The sequence below is a fragment of the Squalius cephalus genome (genome assembly GCF_949319135.1).
Source record: "Squalius cephalus genome assembly, chromosome: 9".
NCBI lineage: Eukaryota > Metazoa > Chordata > Actinopteri > Cypriniformes > Leuciscidae > Squalius > Squalius cephalus.
The window spans coordinates 8,780,509-8,808,206 of NC_137130.1; the positions used below are offsets into that span (position 1 = coordinate 8,780,509).

Genomic DNA, 27,698 nt, shown 5'->3' on the forward strand with positions numbered 1-27,698 from the left:
GCATTAGATAAGTTATAGGCCTAGCCTATTACTAATAACAGTATATTTAGCCTACTAATTAGGCTGTGGCATACGAAAAGTATAATACCACAGTAAAAAAAAAAAAAAGTAGCCTACAGTATGCCTTTTTAGAGGATGTGCTATCTCTAAACAACACTGGGTGGCTGATATTGCATGCTGTGTTTAGATAGCTGCAGCTTAGTTCATTATGTTCATTCAATTTAATTATTTTATTAGCACCCCCTCTGAACTGTAAAGCCCCCCCTTAGCATCCCCAACAAAACAATCCTGGAGCCGCCACTGAGAATATAATAGCAAAATTGATTAATACATAATTAAAGGAACACGACGACTTTTGGGGACTATATTCTCAGAAGGCGAAGGACTGCAACTTGGCCGGAGTGATTTGCTCGCAGCACCTGAGAAACCCCATGGTGAGGAGCAGAGAGTTCCCTCAGAGTTGGAGTAAATCACTCCGCAGAAATAGCAGTGCTTCGCCTTCTGAGAATATAGTTCCCAGTATAAGATGGCTGTGTCTCATGTGACCTTGTTATTTGTACACGCACATGTAAATAAGAAAATGTTGGCGTTATTTTGTCACTTATTGGGTGGGAGCAGTATGCTAGCTGGAGCCGTTTACCTCCAGTTTTTGCGCTAAGCTAGGCTAGCGGTGGGTGCGTCAGACAGAGCTATGGCGATGAAAAGGACATGTATGGACTTATCTAACTCTGGGGGATATGGTGAATAAGCTAAAGTCCAAAAAAGTCGGCGTGTTCCTTTAAAAGAAAATACCTGTATATCCTAGATGAACCTCCAACAGAGAGATGGAGAAGATAATAAATGTAACAGGTCGGCTGCCATGGGGTTGATGAAAATGTCACTGGCCGAAAATGTTACATTCGCCTACAGGTGACAGACGGCAGAGCAGTTGATCGCGAGAAAGAAAGAAATAAAGCGCGTGTTGATTGTCTAGGCAGAGCTGCTGTTACTGGTGCTGTAGTCAGTGAATGAACCTATAGAAGCAGATTTTGGCAAATCAACTGCTTTCCTGCTGATTCATTAATAAATAAAAATATGATAATCTTTTTTACCTGATAATCTCCATCGTTTGCTGTGGAGTTTCTCACTACCTTTTGGTTTACGTCATGGCCAAAGTGATTACTGATTAAATCAAAATGTAAATAGCCATTGCTAATCTTGCCATAGCCTGTCAACTTTACAGTTTCCAAACTAAATGAATAAATCTAGAGATTTAATAAATAAATAAAAATAAGACAAAATTAAGAATGACAACTAAAGAAGAGAGAGTGAGATAAATGAGCAATGTCACATATCAGCACGGGTGTGATTCGGCCCGTAGACACAAGGCTGCAAGTACAAGCCGATCGCACCAGAATCACAGCCATACTGATATAGAGCCATATCGCATGGCTACGAGAGTGATATTGCATTTATACAACAGTTCAATGTCACAAGTGTGTAAATAAGAAACAACAACTGAGTCTTTAAAACCACTCTTTTGTGCGGAACTACTTCCTTCCGCCACGGATTCAAATCTCAAGTTAACAGTTGAGCCCAAGCCTCCATTACTAATTCTAAAACTTTAAAACTAGCAACGGTGAGTTGATTCATTGAAGCTTATTGTATTGTGTAGAGTAGACAAGAGAGATCAAAAGCAAGTGCATTACCTGCATCTAGCTGATATTCTTTAGGTCGATCTTACATTCATAATCACAAAATCAGTTTGAGTTTCGGCTGATGATATCGCTGTCTTTGTCCTAATTAACAGTTAAGGGGATTTCCCATGACATGGCTAGTCAATGCATTTGTAAGTTTCGTTTTATAAGCCGTTGTTTACAACCTTGTTTCAGTCCTTACCGACTCACTCATAAAGACAGTCTTTACTGCCATCTAATGGCGCAATAATGTAACTTTCACTGAAGTCGAAATCACAACCACACGGGATCCAAATATGGCATGCTATTTATATAAAATATTGTTAATTGAAAAATAATATTTAAAAAAATATTAGCCATTGTAAAAGTATAAGAAGTTTGAACAATAGGAAATAAACAAGCAAACAGTTTAATAAAAAGTACAAAACCAGTGCTAGTTTTGCACTGGTCACTCAGGCGGCCTGGTTCTATTTTAGGAGAAGAATTGTGCAGTCAAGCACTTTGTTTTCTTTCATTTCAGTACAGTTCGCAACAAAAACAACAACAGTTAATCATAAAGACAGTCATCCTACTATAGATTCAATAAAACTAGTGTATGAGATGGCAAATGTAAATTATATAATTTCCTTTTAATTTTGCCATTTTACATATTGCATTGTCATTTTGCATATTACTTTTCAAATTGAATATTGCTATGCTTCCATATATCCTGCTGAACTCCTGCTGAGTTCCTGTTGTCATCCTGCAGTGTGACGATCCATACTCCATCTCAGACCATTTAAAACAGTACTCTTTGACAGGCACGTCATTTTATTCATTTTTGGCACATCATTTTCCTTTTTTCAAATGCCCATGGGTTATTTTACCACAGGCTTGGTCCACCTTACTGAAACCCTTGCAAAGGACCTTTAAGTCCTGAGATACAAAAGAGGCCGCTTCACCAGCTCCCTGTCAGCAGTCTCTGATTTGTGCGTTGAGGCCCTCTCAAGGCCACATCGCTAAATCCTATTGAACAGGCTGTAAAACCCTTCAGGCGGACAGGGAATCAGTGCAATAGGCACTGAGGGGGGACTGCAATGTCATCAAAGGGGCACGCTGTGCAATTTAGAGACATGCATGAATCAGGACTTTGGGGCCCTCTACCATAGGCGCACAGAAGACGGTTGCCTGAGAGTATTTCAGTGCTTAAACAGCATTTAGCAGAATCGCATAGTTTACAATTCCAACCATTGAGAATGAAGAGCACTTACGCTGATCAAAGGCTTTTGTGTGAACTTTAAGTCAGGAGGATTTATAGCAAAAGTCACTGACCATGAGTTCTTCCAAAAAAAAATTCTGGTTTGATGTACAAAATAACATTATATGGCTTTAGTAAATAAGGACAAAGAGTGATTTTTGGGTGAAATACTCTTTTAAACATTTAATGTTAGTGGGAGGAAAATGAATCTCACAAAAACTCCATTTTCAAAATCTAAAATACATACAAGTGAGAGGAAAAAAATACCTTTATTTTTTATCAATCAGTCAGTGAACAGTAAACACATTCATGATATGAAATGGCTTGTGAATGATATCTAATGTTAATATTGTGCATGAACAGACAACATAGTCTAAGATATGTGTAGACAGGTCAGGTTAAGGAAACAGATTTTCATACACAAGAAGTTGTGCCAAAAAGATTGTGGCAAACAAAACAAAAAAATCATTTATTCAGTGCCTCTGAGACATGGTACAGCACATACTGGTTAAAAAAAAGACTAGAAGCCCACATGGTTGTGCTGAACACATCAGTAGCACTATAGTGGATTAGGTGTCTGAAATTCCATATGAATAGAGGATAAAGTGTCTTCATAAAACACATCTGTCTCTCTCAAACAACACTGTCAGCAGCTGTTTCATCAGTGAAATGCACCGAATGCAACCAAAGCCTTTGATATGTCCAATGAATTATTATCCAGTGGACATGTAACCACTATTTTTGAGTAACATTTTTTTTTTACATCAATATTTGTTACATAAATCATCCACTTTGCTGTATCAAAACTTCTGGAATCAACCAGAAGAGTAAAACAAGCAATGACACTTAGAAGAATGTGTTATCACATTAATCACAAAAGAAAAGAAAAAAACACACAGTGATCCCATAGATGCAACAGAAGTTTTTTCAAATAATTTTGTTTGTACAAAAACTCTTTTGAGTGGCAAGTATTGAATTATTCAAGGCATCTTCTCTTTGCCCACTGGAGCTTTTTCGAGAGAGCGACCATTTTTAGCAACAATTAACTATTTCAGTCTTGCACTTTTATCTGTGGAAGTATGTAAAAAAAAAAAAAAAGTGCTTACTAAAATAGAAAAAAGTATTCTATTTTAAATGTCTCAAATCATATTTTAGCTCTCTTTATTGCAAAATAAATATTTTCTCTTTTTAAAACCTAAAACTATAAGGTCTGCCCCTCAGTATCCAACAAACCTTGGATGAAAATAAAATCGGTGCAGACAAGCGGGGAGGAAAAAAGTTACACAAACAATATAGCTAAAATTGGTTAAATATACCAATTAAGACATCTTCAAAAAAGAATAAAACAACAACACAGATGACAAACAATTCATATACAAAATTTTATATGGATACAGTTAAAAACACTGCCTTAGTTGGCCTCACTTCTCTGGTTTAACCCCCTGAAAAATATGTGCCAATGCCCTGAGAGAGAGCAAACACCTCCACGTTCAACCAACCTCTTTGGCGTTACGGTGAGGAATAAATGACTGGCAAATTCTCCTTAAGGCAGACTCAGTTCTTCTTTTCTTTTTTTTTAATTTCTCCATTTATTAGATACAGGCATCTACTGGAGTGAAACTGTTGTGTTGAATGTTCAAAAGCTCTTTTGGACGGCTTTATTTCTTGGATTGTGCCATGTAGCTGTTCTCGATGCACAGCACGATGAAGGAGCTGGAGCAGCTGCTGGAGGTCTGCTGGAGGAGTTGGCCAGCCTGCAGAGATGAGGCCAAGCCTGTCACTGCACGGTCTCCGGCCCGCCACGTCTCACAGTAGTTATCCGTCTGCCTGTGACCCCTGCCACTGGACCCGTGCCAGATCATCTTCTCTGGCCTGCAGGACAGAGGAAGAAACATTCATTTTAGGTGCATCTCAGATGGCACTCAAAACCTGCAAGACCTTTCCGAAATTACAAAGTCAAATTGCATTGGCTGACTGCAGGGTCATGGTGTCCAGGATTTTAATCAGTCTTTTGGGAAACTACGTTTTGTTTACAAGATTGGAAGAATGAATCATTGGACCGGCCAAAGATTGGGCACTGAATCGTTGAAAGATATTGTTTGAGGCACTTAACTCTTTTCCCGACAGCGTTTTTGATCATTTTTTCAATCTTTTCATGGCCCCCAGAATATTTTGTTGTATGAATATCTGAACATGCAATATATCAAAAGAAAGAACAGACCATTTGCTTTTAAACAAACAAACAAAAAACTTTTACTCTAGCTTAATGCATTCTTTTTTCAACACTCAACAGATTTTAAAGGACAAGTTCGGTATTTTACACTTAAAGCCCTGTTTACAGATCGTTTCTGATGAAATAGAACGGTTAAGATTGAAATTTGGACACATGCTGCTGTCCCGAGAATTTTAGGTTTCTTTCGCTTTCCCCCCCACCTCCAGAATGGCTGCATATGTGCACTGGAACAATCCTTCCTAAAACGCATTAAACTTTCGTTTACAAAGACGTGAAACTCACCGAGTGGTCAGGGGTGTTTCACTGATATGCTCACACAAAAATCGCTGCAAAAGATGCTTTCCAACAGATGTTTTACCATTCGTTGTAAAACTGTGGAGCTATTTTTCCAAACGCCTCACACCCGTACATTCTTCCGTTGAGAGCTTGAATAATAGACACTCCAGCCCAGTTGGTGGCGATAATGCACCTTTGCAAGCAAACCACTGGCATTTCATTGTTTGCGATCCGCCGTAAAAAAATAAAAAAATAAAAAACAAGAAGAAGAAGAAGAAGAAAACAACCCCTGAACCCCATTTCAGTTTCCGGCGTGGAGTAATACCGTACCTCACAGCACATCCAATGCAAGTCAATGGAGTTGGACAAAAACTACGATAAAACCTGTTGGAAAGCATCTTTTGCAGCGATTTTTGTGTGAGCATATCAGTGAACACCCGTCTTTGTTTTCACATCTTTGTAAACGAAAGTTTAATGCGTTTTAGGAAGGATTGTTCCAGTTCCATTCTCGGGACAGCAGCATGTGTCCAAATTTTAATCTTAACCGTTCTATTTCATCAGAAACGATCTGTAAACAGGGCTTTAAGTGTAAAATACCGAACTTGTCCTTTAAGCAAAAAGCTGAGAAAATCGCGTTTTTGTCAAAGACTACATCCGGATTGGATTCAGAACGATGATCAAAACATCAAATGAGTAGATCGAGTCCCTCAACACCCCCTAAAGCTTCACAGTCCTATACCTCGTCCTGGGTCGACATTTCGTTCAGTGACATTATGCAGATTTGATTTATATGCTGTTTAATGTTGATGATTGCATTATTTTACACATGCATCTGCTTGCATATGCTATTGCTTGTTTCTGCTTCTTTATTTCCTGTGTTTTGGTCAGGAGATTCAGTACTCTTTCAGAAGATGTGTGATAGCGCCCCTACTGTATAACAGTGAAAACACGGAAAGCTGGAAAATTCCGTCCATGGCAGGGAAGCGTTGTCTCATAAATTACGGAAATTATGCCAATGGTGGGAAAAGAGTTAATAGCAAGTAAACGGGATATCCACGAGCAACTGTAGCAAATTCAGGTTCATTTTTAAGTTTTGTTTGTCAAATAATACATCTATAATATTTTTTGTGGATGGACAGCACAGACAGATGGATAAAATGAGATAGATAGATAGATAGATAGATAGATAGATAGATAGATAGATAGATAGATAGATAGATAGATAGATAGATAGATAGATAGATAGATAGATAGATAGATAGATAGATAGATAGATAGATAGATAGGTCGTTCAACTCTAGCTCCAGTGGACTGAGTGGTTTTAAAGGAAAATGAAAACTGACAGGATGATCTGCCGAGGCCTCTGTTTGAAGGGTTCACACAGATCAGCCAAAGCCACTGGCACTCACCAGGCACTGTCCCTCAGGACGTCTCTGCCATCAAAGGAGTAGATAGGAGCATTGTCCTTCATCCTGCTCTCGGAGTCACTGAAGAGAGACTCCCAGCTTCTGAAAAGGACTTGATCCTGCAGAAGAGAATATCAATGCCATGAAAAATCAAGAAAGGTGATCACCAAATTAATGTATTAGTTAAGTTCGGTCTTGAGGAGAAAATCTCAAAATGATCCTCAAGATCAAATGATCACCTTTGTGTTCTGAGGCCCGAAACATACTTAGTGTGAATGTAGATGATTCTACGAGCCCCTATACAGACATGGTGATCGGCTTCATCTGATTCTACCTACGCAAGCTCAATTTTGTATGTTGTGCGTTATGGATTTTCAACTGGACTGCGACTACGTGATAAAAGCCATCTCAATCTAAAATAATGTCTTTTCACGTGGCGACAACAAGCAACATGATATTTTCAATTATTGGTTGCGATAACTGTATATTAAACATATAATCTTCTGATCTGTTGTTATTGTGCAGCATCACAAAGCCTTCTAGTCTGGACAAATCACTTGGAAAATTAGGACACAGTGTTCGGCTAATTTAAATTCTACCTAGTGGAAAAAATGAATAACATTTCTGATTAATAAGATTATTAAATTTGTAGAATCTGATCTGATAAATATTTTCTTTTAATACATTTTTTTTAATCATGTTGTTGCCTGGGCCGTCCAAAGCATGGGTAGGGGCCCAGTGTGAGTCGGTCCATTCATGGGGGGTGGTGGGTTCCTCCTTTGGTCCGTTTGCATTTGCAAAAGTTGCACTGCCCTAGGACGGCCCTGGTTGTTAACATTTTATGAAAGCAAAGGAGAGGCCGTGCGTTACAGTTATTTTATCACAACTAAAGGGGTTTATAGGTACTCCACTCTGCTCTGCCTAAAACACCCATGTAAAAATCACTGTAATCTAATGGCTTGTTGCTAATCTGGGATGAAGATCTGCTTGAGTAATGGACCACACACCTTGAGGTTAACAATCGGTAATGTGTCTCTGTCGGATTTGCGGACGATACTGTAGAGATCCTGAAGTTTGGAAGACAGGAAGGCTCTGAATGTTCCCTTCATCCCCACGGCCCGAGCTTGCTGGAAGCACAGGAAGTCTGCCCCACGAATGCCTCTCATGTTCCCCACTTGTGGAGAATTCAGGGCAATAAGATGCAACTGCACAGAGAAAAACAGTGGCGTCAAAATGGAAATAAACAAAGGGCACCTGTGCAAATGTTGTGACTTAGTTGACTGAACTTACCGCTGGTCCGGAAGTGTGGGTGTGGCCTTCTGGTTGATTGACAGGGGGGCTGGGACGGCGGGCTGGAGTGATAGGGTTCCTGTCAGGTTGAACAGGGTATCTGATTTCTGGTTGTACAGGATTGTACCTGTTATCAGTGTAGGGTGGGTATCGTGGATCTGGGTAACGGGAGTCAGGCGGATTGGGGTTTCTATTCTCTGGCTCACTCCTTGGAAACTCAATCGGCTGGTGAGGTGGAGAAATCTGCTCCGCTCCATTGTTAGCTGTGTGGTCCTGGGAATAGTGAACAACAGGGGGCGGCTGGACCGCTGCCACCTCATTGTCCTGGAGGAAAAGCCAACAAGCTACAGTCATACCTTCAGGAATTGATACGCTCATCCACTAATTCTAACTTCCTTTGATTAAATGGTGGGTGCTTATTTGAATGTTAAAGAGCTTTATTCACACTGCTTACCAGCTCTCCATAGAAGGGTTTATAATCTCCAAGCTGCAAATAAAAGGAAAATTGTGTTAATATGTGAAAAGATATGTAAAAAAAAAATCCAACAGTATATAATGTTCTCCTTCAAATGGGTCAGTGACAAATATGGATAAGATGACAAAATGGAGAATCTAAAATATTTAATTCCAAATAGTGCATCTTATATAATCTATTGTTGACATCATTTTTATGCACAAAAATGCTTTCTTTTATTTTTATTTTAAATAAACGAATAGGTGTGCACAAAAAAATAGTGTGTTTTATAGAACTGTACCATCACTTGTCTGACACCATCCCGAACTCTGAGGTAGAGATCGTTTCGGTCCAAAACGTAAATCAGAGCACCTTCTGTCTGTCTGCGTGCCGAAGCAATCATTACGTCATAAGATCTAATGACAGTCACCTGCTGACACATTTAAAACCAGGGGTATGATTAAAGTATCAAGTGTCAGGTGTTTTATCAGATACACTCCATTAGTAATTTCTTCAGTGAATGTCCCACTCACCCCAGATCCAGTGCCGGGAATTCCAGGTGAGCCGGGGGGACCTGGGGGCCCGGGAATGCTGAGTGCTGAAACATACAAAAATCATACAGCATTGATTGTTATTCAAGTTCCTCAAGAATATTCTGAAAGCAGGAAGAATTTTTTACTTATTTTTATCTTACGTGGTCTGTAGGCTCCTGGCAATGACGGTGACCCTGGAGGGCCAGGGGGTCCAGGAGGTCCTGGGTTTCCTGGACGACCATCATAACCAACCCCAGGTGTTCCTGGTGGACCCTGCGGTCCAGGGGGACCTCTGATTGAGTCTCCTTTAGGTCCCTGGAAAATATATAGACCATCCATATGTAGAGTTTGTAAGTACTCAATTCAGGTTGTGTCCAGAAACTCCTATCAATCCTTACAGGAAGTCCTGGGTTTCCTGGCGGTCCCTGTCCAGCTCCAAAACGAGGGTCATAAAATCCACCTCCTGGCTCTCCTTTCTCTCCTTTAAGACCGGAGTCACCTCGCTCCCCCTTCATCTCATTCTGAGGAAAAAGGTTTCATGTTTACATCATTATTATAATCAAACAACTGTTTCATCAAATACTTTCATTTATGTACTTTGTGATCCACAAACCTTGAGGGCATAGATATCAAGGTTTGAGGAAAAGCCTGAAAAAAAAAAAAAGTGAATATTAAATTATACATCTGTGCATTAAATATCATTTGATTATGATTACAATTTGATAATGATGTACTTTCGACAGAGTCACTAAAATTTACAGGGCCCAGGATAGCATTGTTATTCCCGCCTGTTAATGGCCCTTAATGTCTAAAAACAGAAACAGTGGTAAATTTTACCTGGTGATCCGGGAATCCCAGGAGCTCCCTGGTCTCCTTTATCTCCTTTCGTAGCTTTAGAAAACAAAACACTGCATTGTTCATAGCTGTCAAAATTCATGGATGATTGGAGACATTTGAACTCTTTCTAATTAAGATCATTAAAATCAACATAAAATGCAGTTCCCAATTCTCTAGAGTGAAACAAGGCATTGAAGGGAAAATATGTAGGTTGAGATTTGATTTGATCCATTTGGAAATAATTGGACCAGAACAGACATAGAAAAAGAGGCAGAGCAAGTTTTTAAATTTAGTTTTTATTAAGAAAAACATGTACAGACAAATCTTGCACAGTAAGATCTTTAGGAAAGAAGATAGGGTACATTTTGATTTCATGTTGACTTTTGTGATACTTATAAAACATATTTTGATCATCTGCTGTGACAAGAATGACTAACATCTTACCTGGGTATTGCCTTGAATAATCTTCATATCTCTGAAATGGAAAAGAAGATAGCAAATTAGTGCTGTTGCAATCATGATCACTTCAATTCAACAACCACCACCATATGGAGCTCATTTTGCAACATTTCATGCATGAATTACAGCTTATTTTACACAAATAGCACTTACTCCAAATCTGTCCAAGGGCACAGCAGGTCCGGGGGGACCAGGGGGTCCTGGGGGACCGGGGGGACCCTTGAAAAGACACAAAATAACTTATGAGGGCAAGCTATTTATATAACAATCACTGACGGAACAAACTGCACGGTGTACTTACTGGGTAACCATATCCAGAGCCTGACGCTGGGTCTCCCTTCTCTCCTTTGTATCCGTTCACACCTGGGCGGCCCTACAGTCATAAAATTAAGATATTAAGTAAAATTCAATTACATACTCAGTTAAATCATCCTGTCATTGAATTTTTTTTGTTGATGAAAGTTATTTTTTGAGAGACTTACGGGTCTGCCTGGCATTCCAAATTCACCCTTCAAACCAGGAGGTCCAGCTGGACCCTGAATAAATGAGATGCGACTTAGTTGCTCTGAATGTTCTTTTTTACCAAGTAGAGGAATGATAGAATTGTTTCTGTCTGAACCTTGAATTTAAAAAAAATATGTAATAAATACAAACGCACAGGAGGTCCGACTGGTCCAGAACCCCCTCTCTCACCCTACAGAGAGTGAAAAACAAATTAATTTTGATGTATGCTACTCTTTAGCATTTTCCTAAATAAAGTCATCAAAACTATGAATTAACACAAATATGGTTATAAAATAAAATAGAAATAAAATAAAATAAAATAAAATACCTTTTGGCCTGCCGATCCACCAAGGTAATGTGGGTTTCCATCAGGTCCAAGAATAAGTCCAGGCTCTCCTTTTTCTCCCTGCAAACAAAGTAAGGTTGCAGCAGTGAGCCGTTGAGGTTTTTAAACACTTCATATTAAGCTTTGTGTGTTGATTTCTGCTTACAAACCTTAATGGCATAGCCTGGTAAACCAGGTTCTCCTCTATCACCTTTCGGTCCCATTGGGCCCTGATTGGATAAAGAGACAGTGTGTAAGATAAATGCACTCAGGTCTATATTATTAATGCGCCAAATTGCAATGTTGCTTGGAAGCCGTGAACAGTCTACACTTACTGTTAAAATACGTTATAATATTTTTTTATATCATTTTAATAGAAAATTAAGTGAACTAACTATGAACTAAACATTACAATAGTTAAGGGTATTTCCCTGCTTTGCATCATACCAAATAAACTGTTTACCCATAGTGAAAATCACTGCAACAATCTCTTCTTGTCTTGAGGCTTTATTAATTACTTCTAATATGTATAAATGTCTAAAGTGTTTTGTTCAATAAAGGGGGATGAACAAATTAAGTTATATAGTACTTACTGGGAATCCTGCTTGACCAGGAACACCAGCACCACCCTGAAAACCACACAAATGATATATAGATATTGGAAAATTTGATGTTATGAGTCTGTTTTTGAATGCCCACAAAACAATTTCTGGTATCCTAATGTAGTAGCAAGGGACTATTAGAGGCAGGACTTTCATACCTGAGGCCCTGCTCCTCCAGTTTCATCATACTGTACAGAAAAATGACAAACAGCTTAATAAAAACATGAACTATTTTAGGCAAACAAAAATGGTGATATAAATTTGAAGACTTACATTTTCAGAATAACGGTAAATAATTTGTCCAGGTTGTCCAGGGGGGCCGGGTGGACCTGGAAGACTAGTTCCATCTCGTCCAGATTCACCCTAAGCAGATGATCACGTTTAACAATGATGAAGTAAATAATACGATTATTTGATTATTTACTTCTCAGAGAGAAGTAAACTCACCCTCTCGCCTCTGTCTCCCCTGTCGCCCTTTGGTCCCTACAGGCAAATGCAAAAAACTGATATCAGCCTGAAGTACTGGACGCCAGACTGGCAATTCAGTACATTTACACAAGAGATTTATGAAAATGAAACGCACCTGTGGTCCAGGGAAGCCATCCAAACCAGGGCGGCCATCTTGTCCCTGAGGTCCTTCACTGCCTTTATCACCAGGAAGTCCAGGGAAGCCAGGCTTACCCTGAGGAACAAGATATGAATAAATGACACAATCCCCAACTGAAAATTATATCTTTGGGATATAAATCTCATTTTAATGAATAAATAGTCTTACTTGTGGTCCTGGGATACCAGGAGGTCCCTGAAATTAAATAGGTTTGCAGTAAATGAACTTCTAAAAACCAACAAGGGTAGATAAGAACCAATAAAGGTACAACAAAGAAAAATTTACCTGAATTCCAACTGGTCCTCTTACCCCAGGGACTGAACTGAAGTGAACACCAGAGCCCTCCATATCATCCTGAACACATATACAGAGGACACAATTTTTTATGGATTTCCTAAAAGACAGCGAAGCACAAAGAAAAATCGACTAATACTTACAAATCCAACATTAAATCTTGGGCCAGGAGGACCAGGTGGCCCTGGTTGACCGACGGGTCCCATTGGTCCTGGGAGACCAGCAAGCCCACCCTGCCCAGGGAGGCCAGGGAAACCAGGAGAACCTGTGGCGCCCTTTAAAGACAAGGAGTAAGATGAATAAAACAACGCATGCAGTTAGCTTGAAAGATACCAAGATTCCAGGCAGGAGCAAAATAAGTTAGATTGCAGAAAACACATTCACACAACGCATCTACAAAGCAATGCCACAAAAAGTCCACACTAACATCAGTATAATAATGACGACACATTTCAAGCATTAGAACTGTAGTGTAAAAAAGTTGAGATGTCTGTGAAGAAAATCGATTGCCACACTCGAGACTTGCTACCTGCCACCCTGCAGCTTTAGAGGAGAAGGATGAGGTATAGTAGGAAAGAAGATCATAGAGATTGCTGGGAAAGTAGGAGTTTTGCTACAGAGACAGAAACATAAAAGAATCCTGAGGGGGTTTGACTGTTTCAGAAAAAGATGTTTTCTGAAACTGCTTTCCACACAACACCATTTCCTAACTAGGCGTGACACAATAATGCAACATTATTCTTACATTTTTCTTCAACAATGGGCATTTTTGATCATGAACATCTGCTCTACAGTGTCATTTCCACTGCATTTCAAAATATGCATTGTGTTTGAGAGCATTTTATTGTGGAATTTTTTTTGACTCCTTTTTATGCATCTTTACAGTGTTTTTGGAAAATTTGGCAAAATTACAGCATGGTTGGAAATGATATTTATCTTAAAGGAACCGTATGTAAGATTGTGGCCAAAACTGGTACTGCAATCACTTTCAAATTACTGTTGAGCGGTGTATCCCCTCCCCCTCCCCCTGACTCGAGGTTGCCAGATAGGCTGCAACGTTGGCGTCTGGTCTTCAAATTCTTCTCCGTTTTCAGCCGTCTCCATCTTTCAAAGGCATCTCCTATACAAATCCTTGTTTTATTTCGGACTTTGTCACGATGTATTTCGGAATCATAACGAGGTCTTTTAGGTTTCGTAACGTTAGACATTTTTTATCCGACACGTTTGTAGCTGCAGCTGTGGTAACTAGAGCAGAGCTGGCAACCCGGATGCCTGAAACACTACTGACTTTGTGATTGGTAGATAGGTGGAGGGTGGAGCATCAGGCCAAAACACAACATGACAACAACATCAGTTGAGGGCTGCAACTTCACTTTTAAATGACAATATCCTGGCCGGACTACTGTTGTCAGTGATATAAGTATTTGAAATGAACATGATTTCTTAATGTCTAGTGACATATCAGGGCCATTTTATGATTAATTGAAATACATTTCTTACATACGGTTCCTTTAACGTTTAATATCTAAACGTTTTCAGAGCAAATATGCTCTTCACTGACAATTTTGTTTGCAGGATAACCAAGTAAACGGACTTTTAATAAAACGTTATGGAAAGAATTGTTGGTACAGTATGTATATAAATCATTTTCATAAAATACATAGAGAAATCACTTTCACTTTGTTTGGATTATCCTATTTGTTAAGTATTTATAAGATTTTCTTTTTATATTTAGTATTTTATTAAGTATTAATTATAATTCAATATTATAATATTTTATTATGGATATTCATATTTTAAGACTGAAAGGCTGCATCTGGGAAAAGGAATCTGTAAAAGAAAAAAAATATGTAGATACTTGAAAAGTAGCAAAAAATAATAATAATAAAGGCCTGGAAAAAAAGTTCAGAATAAAAACATTTTTAGAGACATTTTTTAGTTCTATAGGTTTCTGATGCTGACAGTTAAAACTCACTGGTACAAAATCGTACTCCACATAACTATACATCAGACATGTTTAGTGATTGTTATTGTGAAGACAAACTTCTCCCTGGATCTTGCTGTGTCACTCCTGGGTAGAACATTATGTTTGACTCTTATTTAATTCTCAGTCATACAGAGCTTCACAGTATGTTCAGCTGTACACAACAGATATGTGATATACGAGTATGAATATGAGCATAGAGTGCACAACGGTTTCTCACTACATTACGCAAACTGACCTTCTCTCCCACAGGTCCAGGTAGGCCCAGCTCACCGGCATCACCCTGTGGAGCACAAAATCAGTCCAGCGTCTAAAGATAGCTACCATTACAGGGATCTCAACAGAGCTGAATTATGCAAGTCCAAATCCATTAAATGTCCCGCATAACTCTCTATATATAGACAGGGTTCCCACACTTTTTACCAATGGATTGTCATGACTTTTCCATCACCTTTCCAGTCGTTCGTGATTATAGCATATTGATGTTTTAGAAATCATTTTATAGAAATTGCCTGGGTGGATTTACATTTGTATGTCAGACTGTGATGATCCAACCAATGTCCTCTACTCTATGTTATTGGCTACTCATTGAGCCCAGGCATAAATATTTTGTCCCTAGACTTGGTAATTTTACAGATATCCCCGATGTCAAGTGATTTCATGAATTTAAAATGTATACACAGTTTACAAATGTCTCCACTAAGACCAATAAACAAACTGATGTCATCACTTTGGCCTATGAGAATGTTTACTCTGAACAAACACTCACAAACAGCTACATTTAGAGATGAAATATTTTAGAGCAACTTTGTAAGATTTTATACATTTCTAAGACTTTTCCAGGCCTATAAAACACAACGTTAAATTCCCTGTTATGTTTTAGGTTTTCCTGGAAGAGGTTTGAGTTCTAAAGTTTCAGTCCACTACTTCATACCTTCTCTCCTCTTGAGCCAGGTGAGCCTGGTTTTCCATCAGAACCTGGTGGACCTGGAAGTCCCTATTAAAAACAAAATAATTTTTGAAAATTATTGTATCGGCTTTTTATGGCATGAAACGACAGGGACGGGTGGGACTACACATTATTCAATGCATCAGAGAGCACACAATAGCCACAATGCCACATCTTTGACTCATAAACACTGTATTCCGACACATTGTTTAAACCAGCGTTATACATGTGACGTGTATCATGTCTTCTTAGACTTACCGGTTGACCTGGAGCTCCATTTTGCCCAGGAGGACCAGGAGGACCAAAACCACCAGAGCCTGAAGACGCAAGACCAGGTGTGCCGGGGGGACCGGCGGGACCAGGAGGACCAGGTAGGCCAGGCAAACCGGGCATTGCCTAGCAACCAATATTAAGTTACAAAGTGAAAAAGTAAAGTGTTAATAGAATTCACTACATTCTGCTTCCAAAGTCTGCACTGTTGTGCTCTTGTGATGTACACAACTGTTCAAATGTTTGTGGTCATTAAGATCTTTTTATGTTTTGAAAGAAATGAATACTGTTTTTTTAGCAGGGATGAGTTAAGTTGATCAAAAGTAACATGATTTCCACAAAAATATTAAACATCAGAATGGTTTTCACATTTATAATAGGAAAATGTTTCTTAAGCACCAAATCAGCATATCAGAATGATCTCTGAAGAATCATGTGACACTGAAGACTGGAGTAATGATGCTGAAAATTCAGCTTTATGATCACAGGAATAAATGACATTTTCAAATATATTAAAATAGAAAACTTATTTTACATTGTAATAATATTTCATAATATTTTTTATCAAATAAATCCAAACTTTTGAACAGTAGTGTACATGACTTAAAATCAAGGAATATCTACAATGGGGTTCCAAAACGAAGACTGTTAGTTGTTCAGCATGAGATCTGAATTAATGTTATACTGTAAGTTAATATAGTGTCCACAGGACGTACTCGCACACTGTCCATATCAAATCCAGAGCCCTCCATGTCCACAAATGTCTGAAAAATAGAAACAGAGGAATGAACGTTTTTATAAACCAGTTTTTCAATAGGAAAGGGATCATAAAAACAGATGACTAATAATGAACTCATAATGAACTCACAGGCCTATCAGAGCGAGAGAGGGGTCCTGGTGGGCCAGGAGGCCCTGGAGGCCCACGGGGTCCTGGCTGACTTTCACCTCGGTCTCCCTAAAATGAAAACATAAGAAAAAATGTCAAACAACTGAACTGGAATATAAAGGCATTCGCAATTCAATTCAAAAGACACTGATACTGTCAATTATCATTGACACAATTATTATGACACCAAAAATACTTACTTTGTCTCCTTTGGTTCCAGGAGTCCCAGGAAAACCGGGAGGTCCAACTTGACCCTGTTACAAAAATGTATTTTTAATAATTTGTACTGTACATGAAACTTAAGAATGCAAACACAAATACACAAAATCAACAACACAATCAGAATTCACAATTAGTGAAATCAAACTGTTCTCACCAACAAGTATAGTATACACTAGCAGGTATCATTTCAGAAGAATAATGTCATTCAGATATATTGAGAAATGTACTTGACCCAGGTCTGTTTTATAAGAGAGTTTATGAAATGCATTACTTACAGCTTTTCCATCTTCACCAGGGTCACCCTATAAAAGAGAGGATAGAATATTAGTTTTGTTCAGATATGACCAATGCCCGATGCATTATGCATGGTCTCAAGGACAGAAACACAATGTGCCTTTGTGTTTGCAATGATGCATATCTTAAACCTGTATTAACATCACTCTCTGCTTGTGATGGGGAACACCATAGGGATATATTACTGTGCTAACACATTAACGGCAAATACAAGACCACTTCTGACATATGCGGCTCGAAAATGGTATAACGCTGTTCCTTTTAAATGTAAATGCATTCGCTAATAGAAAACAGAGGCAGTAAATGAACCATTCCTCTGCGAGCTACTCACCGCCTCCCCATCAGTTCCAGCAGGGCCGGGGGGTCCTGGAGGTCCAGGTGGTCCTCTTGGTCCTGCCATTTTTTGAACAACTGACCCATCTCCTCTCACCTCTACTTCTGTACTGGGCCCGGGGGGACCGGGAGGCCCTGGAGGCCCAGCGGGACCACGGTCACCCTTTGATCCAGGATAACCAAAACCAGGATTGCCCTGAAACCAAAAGGTAACAGAGATTTGAGCATGGGTGAGCCTTACTGTGAGAAAATCTGCATAAACGTCTGTAAAAAAAAAATGCATTAAAGATGCTTAAAGGTATAATTCAGCCCAAAAATGATAATTTTGTACTTTTTTAGAAAGTAATTTCATGAAAAACAAAATAAAAATTTCTTCTGTTTGTTCATTATCTACATTTGTGATTTTGGCACAAACTATTCCTTTAATTCACACTGTCACAGTTATGTCTAGGTATAAGCATCGCAACAAACCTTCATTCCTTTCTCTCCTGCGACACCCTGTGAAAACACACAGACAAAAATGATTGACCTGTCTGCCACTCGCAGCACTCTAACAGATGGCTGAACATTCAAGCTCCCCATCAATGACTTCACACATTACTGAGAATTTTGAAGGACAAAAAAAAAAAATACAATTCAACTAAAGAAAGGATTCACTATATCACACACAATAGAACATACTATAGATAGATAGATAGATAGATAGATAGATAGATAGATAGATAGATAGATAGATAGATAGATAGATAGATAGATGTTCACACTACTCAACAGACCTGATCTCCTTTTGCAGCGCCACCAGACACAGATCCTGAATCGCCCTTTGGCCCCGTAAGGCCGCTGTCACCTTTGGCACCCTTCTCTCCTTTGGCTCCTTTCTCTACTCTTGCACCAACGGAACCTGTAAATTTGAAAATGACTTTATTAATATAAAAATCATGCATTAAAGTTAGAGCTCACCCAAAATGAAAATTTTGTCATTAATTACTCACCCAATGTCGTTCCAAACCCATAAGACTTTCATTCATCTTTCGCAACACTATGAAGATCTTTTTGATGAAATCTGAGAGCCTTCTGTCCCTCCATTAACAGCTAACTACCACTTTGATGCTTCAAAAAGTTCATAAAGAGATCGTAAAACTAATCCATATGAATTGAGCGGTTTAGTCCAAATTTTCTGAAGAAGATTGAATTTAGGCTTTTATTCACATAAAAACATTCATCAACTCACACATCAGTTGTGGTAAACGGAAGCTCAAGCATGTTCGCTTGACATGCGGGAACCAATGAGGTTCATTCTCGTGTTAAGCAGCATGTTTGAACTTCTGTTAATGTTCGCTAATCAATGTTTATATGTAGCTGTCAATGGAAAGACAGAAAGCTCTCAGATTTCATCAAAAAGATTATTTGTGTTCCGAAGATGAATGAAAGTCTTACGGGTTTGGAACGACATGAGGGTGAGTAATTAATGACACAATTTGTATTTTTGGGTGAACTATCCATTAAATCTTACTCAAAATTAAAAGTAAGAAAACATATTTTGCATTAAGAACATAAAGCCTATTCTAAGACCATTAACATTAACTGTGATATACACAAGTTTTCATGTTAATTTTCATTACCAAAATGCTAAATAATGCAAAAAAAATAATTACATATTTAAATGGTTAAGTATACATCATGCTAGTATTTGGTGTGTGCCATTTATTTCACGCTGAAATATAAAAATAAGACTATTACAGTAACAGGAATACAACTGACAGTACAAGTAAATCATACATACAGACATTATGACAATAAGACATTTAGGGGGAAATGTGCTTAATTATTATAGAAAATATTGTCAGAATGTAGAAGATCTAAAAAAATTTATATATAATTTATTTGTTGTGAAACATGACCTGGACATGTTTCTGTGATTTTCAACCTAAAATAATCTAGTTGTATAAAATAAAAATAAAACATGACAATAGACAAGGAAGATGGGCCAAACTCCACATATTCAAGAATATGCCAACAAGCAGAAGCTTCTATAAGCAGCTGAATGAGCAATCCGTCAATACAAATGCCCTATATCAATTATGCTAGCATTAAACAACAAACATACATATGTGCAATAAACAACATACATATGCAGCAACACTATCACTTGCACCCGGTTCGCTGCAGTCCTTGTTGGGCATCCACAGCTTTTTGCCAGTATTTCATGCAAAGCATCATGTAGAAATTCTGCTGAGAATTTCTATCCAGAATGTCCCAAGTCCATTTGAGAGATTTTCATCTTTTTATTACCTGTTGGACCTGCAGAAGCCAGTCTGGACTCCACAGAATACCGTATCCCATCATCAGCTGAGCCTGACGTTCTTAGAGAGTAGTCAACAGAGTTTAAAGCTTTTCTAGAATCCTCATACGACCCCGAGGTTTGCTTGCTAACATCATCTGAGTCAAGAGTTTGTCGAGAACCACCATACGTGCCCGATGATTGTCGAGAACCACTATATGAGCCAGGGCTTCGTTGGGAATCACCATATGAACCAGAAGTTCGTTCAGAATCACCATATGAGCCAGATGTTTGTCGAGAATCACCATAGGAGACAGGAGTTTTTCGGGAATCCCCATATGAACCAGATGTTTTTTTTCGAGAACCGCCGTAGGAGCCAGAAGTTTGCCGAGAGGAATCGACTGATCCTAATGTTCATGAAAACTTCCCAATTCAGCTCATTATGAGGAAAGATCACATAGCAAACCATTTTAAAAGTAATGTAGATGATTGTTGAAGCAAGTAAGAATGGATTATGGTCAATCCGACTACAAGGCCATTGGGCACCAGCCTCCCTTGTTGCCCACACACTATGTCACAGGTAGTAAAAACAACCCCCAAAAATCTGATGTTAAATCTTATTTTAAATATATATTAAAAAAATACAATAATAATAACAATATTATTATTATGTGACTTTGTATTATTGAATTATGTGACATTCTGTAATTGTGATATAAAACCTGTATCTCTCATAATTGAGACTTTATATCTAAAAATTACAACTTCAGCTTTTCATAAAATCTAAAATGTAGATCATAAATGTGAGATTTTTTGACAATATTAATTTATACAAATATACATTTTTACAAATATAAGAAGTAAAATAACAACTTAATTACAGTTTTCAACAATGACAAATGTAGATTTTGTACACATCAAAACTGCATTATTGCACCATTGGCATGGGCCATAATCCATCCTTGGGTTTAAGCCATTTATTATAAAATTAGAATAACACACCTCTTAAGAATACTTTTGCAATTAAATGTAAAAAGACATTTTCTCATTGCGTTACACCAGTAGAGGGAGCCAAATACCACAGTGGCTCCTTCCATAAATACACACAGTTTCATGATTAATACTAAAATTAAACCTCAAATTAATTCATAAATCTCCTTGCCTTCAATACCCTGCTAAAAACACTAGCTTAGACCTGGTTGACCAGTTGGGGAAAGTGTACTTTGAGTAAGATGGGTGATTAACAAACTGAACTTGCTGGTTGCAACACTTTGGCCTGGTTTCACAGACAGGGCTTAGATTAAGCCAGGATTAGGCCTTAGTGCAATTAGGACATTTAAGTAGCTTTTATAAACGTGATGCGAATCTTGAGACAAAACAAAGGCACTGACATATTTTAAGATATTTCAGTGCAAGTTGCTTTCAGTTAAAACAGCTAAAACATGCATTTTAGTCTGGGACTAGACTAGACTAGTCTGTGAAACCGAGGATACTGTTCTTTTCAGATGTGTAAGCTAAGTATGCAGCCCAAATGTTTTCTTTCTTGAACAAAATGACTTTCAACAAAAGGAAAGTTGTAAATTAACCAACAAAAATGCATTACTCCAAGCCACTGAAGAGTTCAACAGAGCAATAAATGCTACTGGTGAGCAGTGCTGTCAGACAGACCAGTTCAGACCTGACACTGAACAGAGAAAGCTCACCTGTCTGCTGCTTCTCAACAGTCTTTCTGCTGGTCACCGGTGGCTGCTGGATCGGCCGAGAGGAGGGAGGTGTCGGCTGAAAGTGATACGTATCATTAATATATCAATTAAATAAACTGCAAATCAGACAGTCAATCAACATTGAAATGCAATGTACAGAAATAACAGCATGTACATTGATAAAAATTCACATTTTTAACACAGAGCGCCTTATCTTGTTTTCCCAAGTAAAAAAGTCTAAGCATCCTTAAAACAACACAAATTTGCAAAACTGTTGTAAATATTAGATATTATCGTTTGTTTTCAAATAATTTATCTTGTAAATAAGTGTATTTTGTAAAAAAAAAAAAAAAAAAAAGTATTTATTCCTGAGGGAAAAGCTGAAGTTTCGGCATCATTACTCCAGTCTTCAGTCACATGATCAGAATTCAGATATCATGCTAATATGCTGATTTATTGCGCAAGAAAAGAAATCACATTATTATCAATGTTGAAAACAGATGTGTGGAAACTAGTATTCAGGATTCTTTGACAAATAGAAAGTTCAAAAGAATAAGAATATTTCAAATAGAAATCATCTGTAACATTATAACTGTGTTTATGGTCACTTTTGATCAATTTAATCCATCCTTGCTTAATAAAAGTATTCATTTAAAAGAAAAAAATCTTTCTGACTCCAAAATGTCTAGCAGATTTGCTTCTCATGTGAATTGATCTTGTTTTAAGGACATTTACATATTTCTACTTTTCTATGTTTAGGGGAAAACTAGAGTATACATTTCCTCAAAGTTAAGAGACATGGACTAAATGCCATAAAAATCCAATTATGATTTCTTGGGTTCTTAAACAATATTAATAAGTACATCATCGCTTATTCCTTTCATACCTGTTCCGACAGTTTAATTTCATTTCCCTGATTATGTACAAACACTTTGACAAATACAACCATGACCATCTTAAAACACTAGACGGCACCTGATGTGGCAAATCAAAGAACCGTGGCACTGACTGCACAGATATTTGTATACTCACACACCGCGTTCAAACAACTGGGAGCGAGATTCAGACATACAGCTAACAGTTAACAAAGCTCCTTGAAGAAAAGCTGCCATTTGAAGCGCAGACACAAAGAGAGCCTGACCTTGCACTTTACAAAACACGCGCTGCTGAAACGGCAGAACCCACTGATGAAATACCAGGCATCGGGTTCTAGAACACTCTGATCCTCAGATTTCACGCCAGGATTGAGAAAAAGGAGACTTTGCCGAGAGGACATGGAGTGCTCTGATGGCCAGTGTGAGAGGATGCTGACAGCGTTTATTTTTGGACCAAGAGAACGACCGTCTTGGGGAATGCAGGCCACGGGTCCCGGGGTCTAAAGATAGAGGTCAGGAGTGGGCAGCTAGGGGTCTGTCCGGCTAGATGAGGAGGGGCTGCTAAACATCTGCCATCACGGTCACTGCTGCGGAGATGGAACAATCTGACCTTGAACACATTACCCTGAGTTATGCTGGAGGAGTTGAGGATATGGAGGAGATCATACGGCACAGAAGGATATTTCCTTGTGCATTAAAAAAGGGGCCATTCTTTGCTGCCATGTGTTTTCTGCATCATGGTCTTCCAGGAGAGCAATTTAGATCATCACTTGGAATGTACTGGATTCTTCTGGATGTTATGTTGTAGGGCTGGAACACTTCAGTAAACTTCTTATAGGAGTCTAGATCAGAGGTTTTCAAACTATTTTGATTCCACAAAATATGATGATATTTTAAATTCTAAAGACCCAGTTATACTGTGGAAAACATACAAATATTTTAAACTTGTAAAATCATATCTGAAAACTCTTACTTTTAATGTCAAATTTGTGTATTGAAAGTGAAAATAAAAAATGTCAAACAAATCATATTATATATAAAAATAATCATATTAATGGCATAGAACTTACATAATTATGGATAATTATATATATATATATATATACTGTAATATTGTAATTCTAAAGTTTAATTTCTATATTTAATTCTATTCACTCTTCAAGTTTTCCCTCAGATTGTTATTTGATATATTATAATTTGCGATACAAAGGTATTTTAATAAAGTAATTTACCAATCTCTTAAATTTAAATGCAATATCCTTTATCGTCTCAAACTTTTGGACCATAGCCTTCCCTATCCTTAATGATTTTGAGAACAGATTAAAATAAAAATAGACATGCTAAATAAGACATGCTAAAATTTAATTTTCTTTTTCATAGAAAAAGTGTAATGAAGTCAAACTGTTTACCACTCTCACAAGACTACTTCTCTTCCACTAGATATAATAATCTCATGAAATTGGATTACACAAAATTAGGCCTACACAAGAGGCTGTCATGCAACACAGTTTGCAAAAATGCATGTCCACCAGCTGCCCTCTCCTCAAATGCACTTTCTAACATCCAAGCAGGGTTGGATTGACTGTGAAACAAGCGTGGAAAATGTCCCAGGGGGGAATGTGGCATCCTTTAAAATGGATTCCACGGTAAGATAAAGGAAAGTTTACTTTACAGCACTTCGGAAAATGCTGTCTCTGTTTCTGTCACAGCATGTTAAAATGCATTACATACTGTAAGGCAAACAAAAGCCGTGTCATTTAAAATTACACGGTTAGAAGCAGCTGTTTAAAAAATGTTAAAACAAATATAAATACTTGCAAGTGAAAGGAAAGAAATGGCAACCTCCAAACAAGTACAATATACTCATGAAATTCAAACACACAAAAAAATGGCCAAAATGTTCTCAAATTGCACTACACTTTAGCACTGATGAATAAACCAGTCAAACAAAAAGCAGACTCTTATGGAAGACAATCCTTGCAGTCCACACCTAAGAGCCACCTGGTTTCTTTCCATTGTAATTAGCTCTGGCATGCTCAGACAGGGCCTCGCACATCAGTAGCAAGGGTTCATTTCAATTTCCACATGGCCTATTTCTGGATTAGTAACACAAGGCATGGGAAGATGGGCTTTAACATCTGGGATTGGTCTGGAGATAATAGCGTACATCCGGGACTTTCCCCCAGAAGATGAGCAAGTGTACAATGACAGACCTGTCAGAACTCACAGACCGCTGCTGCTCTGTAAATAGCCCGGAACCTCGGGATCATCATTTAAATGACATTAAATCGATCACAACAAGATTAAAAATTGGGAGCTTGGCTTCACATGTTTACCAAACAAAGCAAAACAAGCAAAATGAAGGTAATACCTGGACTGATGGTGGTCTGTCTCCATCTCCACTTGCTCCATAATCACCTGATCCCTGCATATTCTGAGGGTTGAATGGAAAACTGCATAAATTCTCTTTGAGTGTTAACAATGAGAAAGGGTCATTTCATCACACTGTTTTCTAGACAGCTGGAGGGCATGTAGTACGTCATAGGTCAAACTGATAGGCATTTATCCTGTGGAAAACCTAACTTGAGGCAACACATTCTTTTCTTGAAAATGAATGGAAGTGAATTCCAAGCACGCACATCAGCCGCAGATAGATAGCAATCAGTCGACAAACACTCCAGGTACTCCTTTAAAGGAACAGTTTCTCACCCTCATGTCATTCCAAACCCATATTGTTTTTGTTCTTCCATGTAACACCAAAAGAGATGTTAAGCATAATGTCCAATAATCTTCCTCTCTGCTTGAGCTCTTAAATCTCTTTTGTGTGAAAGTCAAAACTTGCACCTTTTGATGCTTTGCACCAGGTTTATAATTGATTCTTACGTTTGTAATGTGTTCATCACATACAGTACAGTATAGTAAGCTATCATTTGGCTTCAGAAGAGTTGTAATATAGGCCACAAGTCACATGAAAAAACTTTTGTGATGATTTCATGACGTTTTTTGGAGCTTAGCAGTATAAATGAAATTGTGTCGTCTGGAAAAGATCTCAGACATTCTGTCTCCACATCTTGTTTTGTGTTTCAAAGAAGAAATAAAATAATACGGGGTTGTCAAAAACATGGGCTGAGTACATGATGACAACATTTAAATTTTGGGATAAACTACTCCTTTAAGTTTTTTTTTATTCCACAAAGCTTTAATTGTGTTTAATGTAAATTTAGCTAATTTGGTAGGGCTTTGGTTCAATTCCCAGGAAACAAAGAACTGATGAAATGTATACCCTGAATGCACTGTCAGTCGCTTTGAATACAAGCATCTGCCAAATGAATAAATATAAATGTAAAGTGATGCCGCATCAAATCTAAGATGAGTCGCCTGGGCAAAACTGCGCACCGGGCGATCTATTCCTTTCACTCTGGTCTCATTTAAAAAAAAGACTACATAATAACTGGGTGAGCAATAAAAACCGAACACACACACACCAAGCTTTCCTTTTTTTAAAAGACAATCCACTTGTTTGAGTATGCGGTTATTTAAAGACATTGCTTTTTACCACTGATCTCCAAGAAACCAATTTCAGTTCTTCTCACCTCACTGCATTAGCTATTCGTTGGTTTAATCACCCATTTTAGAACCGCTCAACTCTCAACAAAGCATACCAAAATGTGTTTATGAATGTCACATAAGTAAACTGTCTTCTCATTAGTCAGAGTACACCTGTTTATGTTCCATCATCCTTCTAAATGGACTGACAAGTTAGCTCCTTGAGCTTATTGTAGCGTTATCTGTAGCTGTTGTTACACACACAAATAAGTATATGAATATACACTGCCCAGCCAAAAAATATTTAAATAGGCAAATGTATAAAAGTCTATGACTGGATCATTATTGCACTGATTATTATGTGTTATATATTTGGCACCAGTTCTTCTAACCCAAACTGATAGAGTGTGTAGCTTTTCATTTCTTAAACAACCATGTAGGATGACACATCATGGACATATTCCAGGATGACAAAGTCAAGATTCATCAGGCTCAAATTGTGGAAGAATAGTTCAGATGGAGCATGAAGAATCTTGACATTGTCATCCAGGAATATGGCCATGGTGTGGGTTGGGAGGGAGCATGAAGAATCATTTTCACACATGAATTGGCACCTCTGAGTCCAGACCTTAAATTCATTGAAAGTCTTTGGGATGTGCTGGAACAGACTGTACAGAGTGCTTGACTCTTGATTTGTCAATACAAGATCTTATTTCTCTTGATGGAAATACATTTTGTGATGTTCCCACCCACAAAATCAGACACTGCTACTTTTTACATAAAACATTTCCCATTATGAATTATAACACAGCTTGGTTTGTTGGTCCATTGGGTCAGATTGCTTTCTCACCACAACCGAACTGCTCCAGGGTTCATTTTCAATTAGACCGAGATCACCTCATCTAAGCCATCTCTGACCGATTATCTTGGTTCAGATCTGAGCGCGATTGCAGTGTTCATATATGCCTAAACAAACTAAACTAAGGGAAAAAATGCATTAGGTTCCAAAACAAATGCTCCAAATGAGCCAGGTGTGAAAGCACACTTGCTCTCATTAGAGAACTTGTGTTCTTACCGCATCGAAGTCATCCTCATCTTCTTCACAGTGCCGCTCAGCCGCCCCAGGGTCTCTCACCACCCTCAGATCACCGATAACACCCTAGAACACACAAGCACAGATTGGTAAGCTTATTTTGATGGTCATGGCAGGTGTGGTGACATACAGTTCATGTTGAATGGCAGCTGCTCATTAGAGACTGAATCCACTGCTCTTTTTCATGCTAATGCCTTCCACGACAGAAATGCTGGCAGTCAGATAACAATGTGTGCCTGATATCTTACTTTTCAAACACATGGCTATCTGTCTCCATGTGGGATTTCCCTTTTATGGTTTGCGGCACAATTTCAACGCAGATGGGGATAACATTCAATACAATCCACCAAAACAACACATTCCTACATTCAATGGCTAACATACATGTCTCATTAAATGGATAGTTGATCTAAAAAAATGAAAATTCAGCCAGCGTTTAATCACTCTCATGTTGTTCCAAACCTTTCTGACTTACTTTCTTTTTGTGGAACACAAAAAGAGGCGTTTAGCAGAATGTTGACGCTGCTCT

General features: G+C 38.2%; 1 protein-coding gene across 4 annotated transcripts in view; it reads right to left on the reverse strand.

Moving 5' to 3' along the window:
- Positions 1-3,164: 3,164 nt before the first annotated feature.
- The window catches only part of LOC307164309 (uncharacterized protein), an 83,388-nt gene continuing 58,854 nt past the window's right edge, over positions 3,165-27,698 (reverse strand). For 2 of the 4 annotated variants that reach the window (XM_079880979.1, XM_079880976.1), the window contains 39 exons: positions 27,152-27,235; positions 24,902-24,964; positions 21,656-21,731; positions 18,448-18,572; positions 18,143-18,169; positions 17,670-17,867; positions 17,320-17,346; positions 17,023-17,076; positions 16,805-16,891; positions 16,653-16,700; positions 15,925-16,062; positions 15,652-15,714; positions 14,956-15,000; positions 12,877-13,008; positions 12,725-12,793; positions 12,608-12,634; positions 12,416-12,514; positions 12,280-12,315; positions 12,106-12,195; positions 11,991-12,020; positions 11,824-11,859; positions 11,401-11,460; positions 11,234-11,311; positions 11,060-11,095; positions 10,884-10,937; positions 10,703-10,774; positions 10,555-10,620; positions 10,387-10,417; positions 9,943-9,996; positions 9,719-9,753; positions 9,504-9,626; positions 9,267-9,420; positions 9,106-9,170; positions 8,874-9,005; positions 8,573-8,605; positions 8,119-8,442; positions 7,836-8,033; positions 6,832-6,947; positions 3,165-4,785 (listed from right to left, as the gene is read on the reverse strand). In XM_079880979.1, coding sequence (XP_079737105.1) covers positions 4,572-4,785; positions 6,832-6,947; positions 7,836-8,033; positions 8,119-8,442; positions 8,573-8,605; positions 8,874-9,005; positions 9,106-9,170; positions 9,267-9,420; positions 9,504-9,626; positions 9,719-9,753; positions 9,943-9,996; positions 10,387-10,417; positions 10,555-10,620; positions 10,703-10,774; positions 10,884-10,937; positions 11,060-11,095; positions 11,234-11,311; positions 11,401-11,460; positions 11,824-11,859; positions 11,991-12,020; positions 12,106-12,195; positions 12,280-12,315; positions 12,416-12,514; positions 12,608-12,634; positions 12,725-12,793; positions 12,877-13,008; positions 14,956-15,000; positions 15,652-15,714; positions 15,925-16,062; positions 16,653-16,700; positions 16,805-16,891; positions 17,023-17,076; positions 17,320-17,346; positions 17,670-17,867; positions 18,143-18,169; positions 18,448-18,572; positions 21,656-21,731; positions 24,902-24,964; positions 27,152-27,235 — 3,399 coding nt within the window. In that variant the 3' untranslated portion in view covers positions 3,165-4,571. The remainder of the gene's footprint in view (positions 4,786-6,831; positions 6,948-7,835; positions 8,034-8,118; positions 8,443-8,572; positions 8,606-8,873; positions 9,006-9,105; positions 9,171-9,266; positions 9,421-9,503; positions 9,627-9,718; positions 9,754-9,942; positions 9,997-10,386; positions 10,418-10,554; positions 10,621-10,702; positions 10,775-10,883; positions 10,938-11,059; positions 11,096-11,233; positions 11,312-11,400; positions 11,461-11,823; positions 11,860-11,990; positions 12,021-12,105; positions 12,196-12,279; positions 12,316-12,415; positions 12,515-12,607; positions 12,635-12,724; positions 12,794-12,876; positions 13,009-14,955; positions 15,001-15,651; positions 15,715-15,924; positions 16,063-16,652; positions 16,701-16,804; positions 16,892-17,022; positions 17,077-17,319; positions 17,347-17,669; positions 17,868-18,142; positions 18,170-18,447; positions 18,573-21,655; positions 21,732-24,901; positions 24,965-27,151; positions 27,236-27,698) is intronic. The other 2 variants (XM_079880978.1, XM_079880977.1) reach the window with 1 other exon arrangement.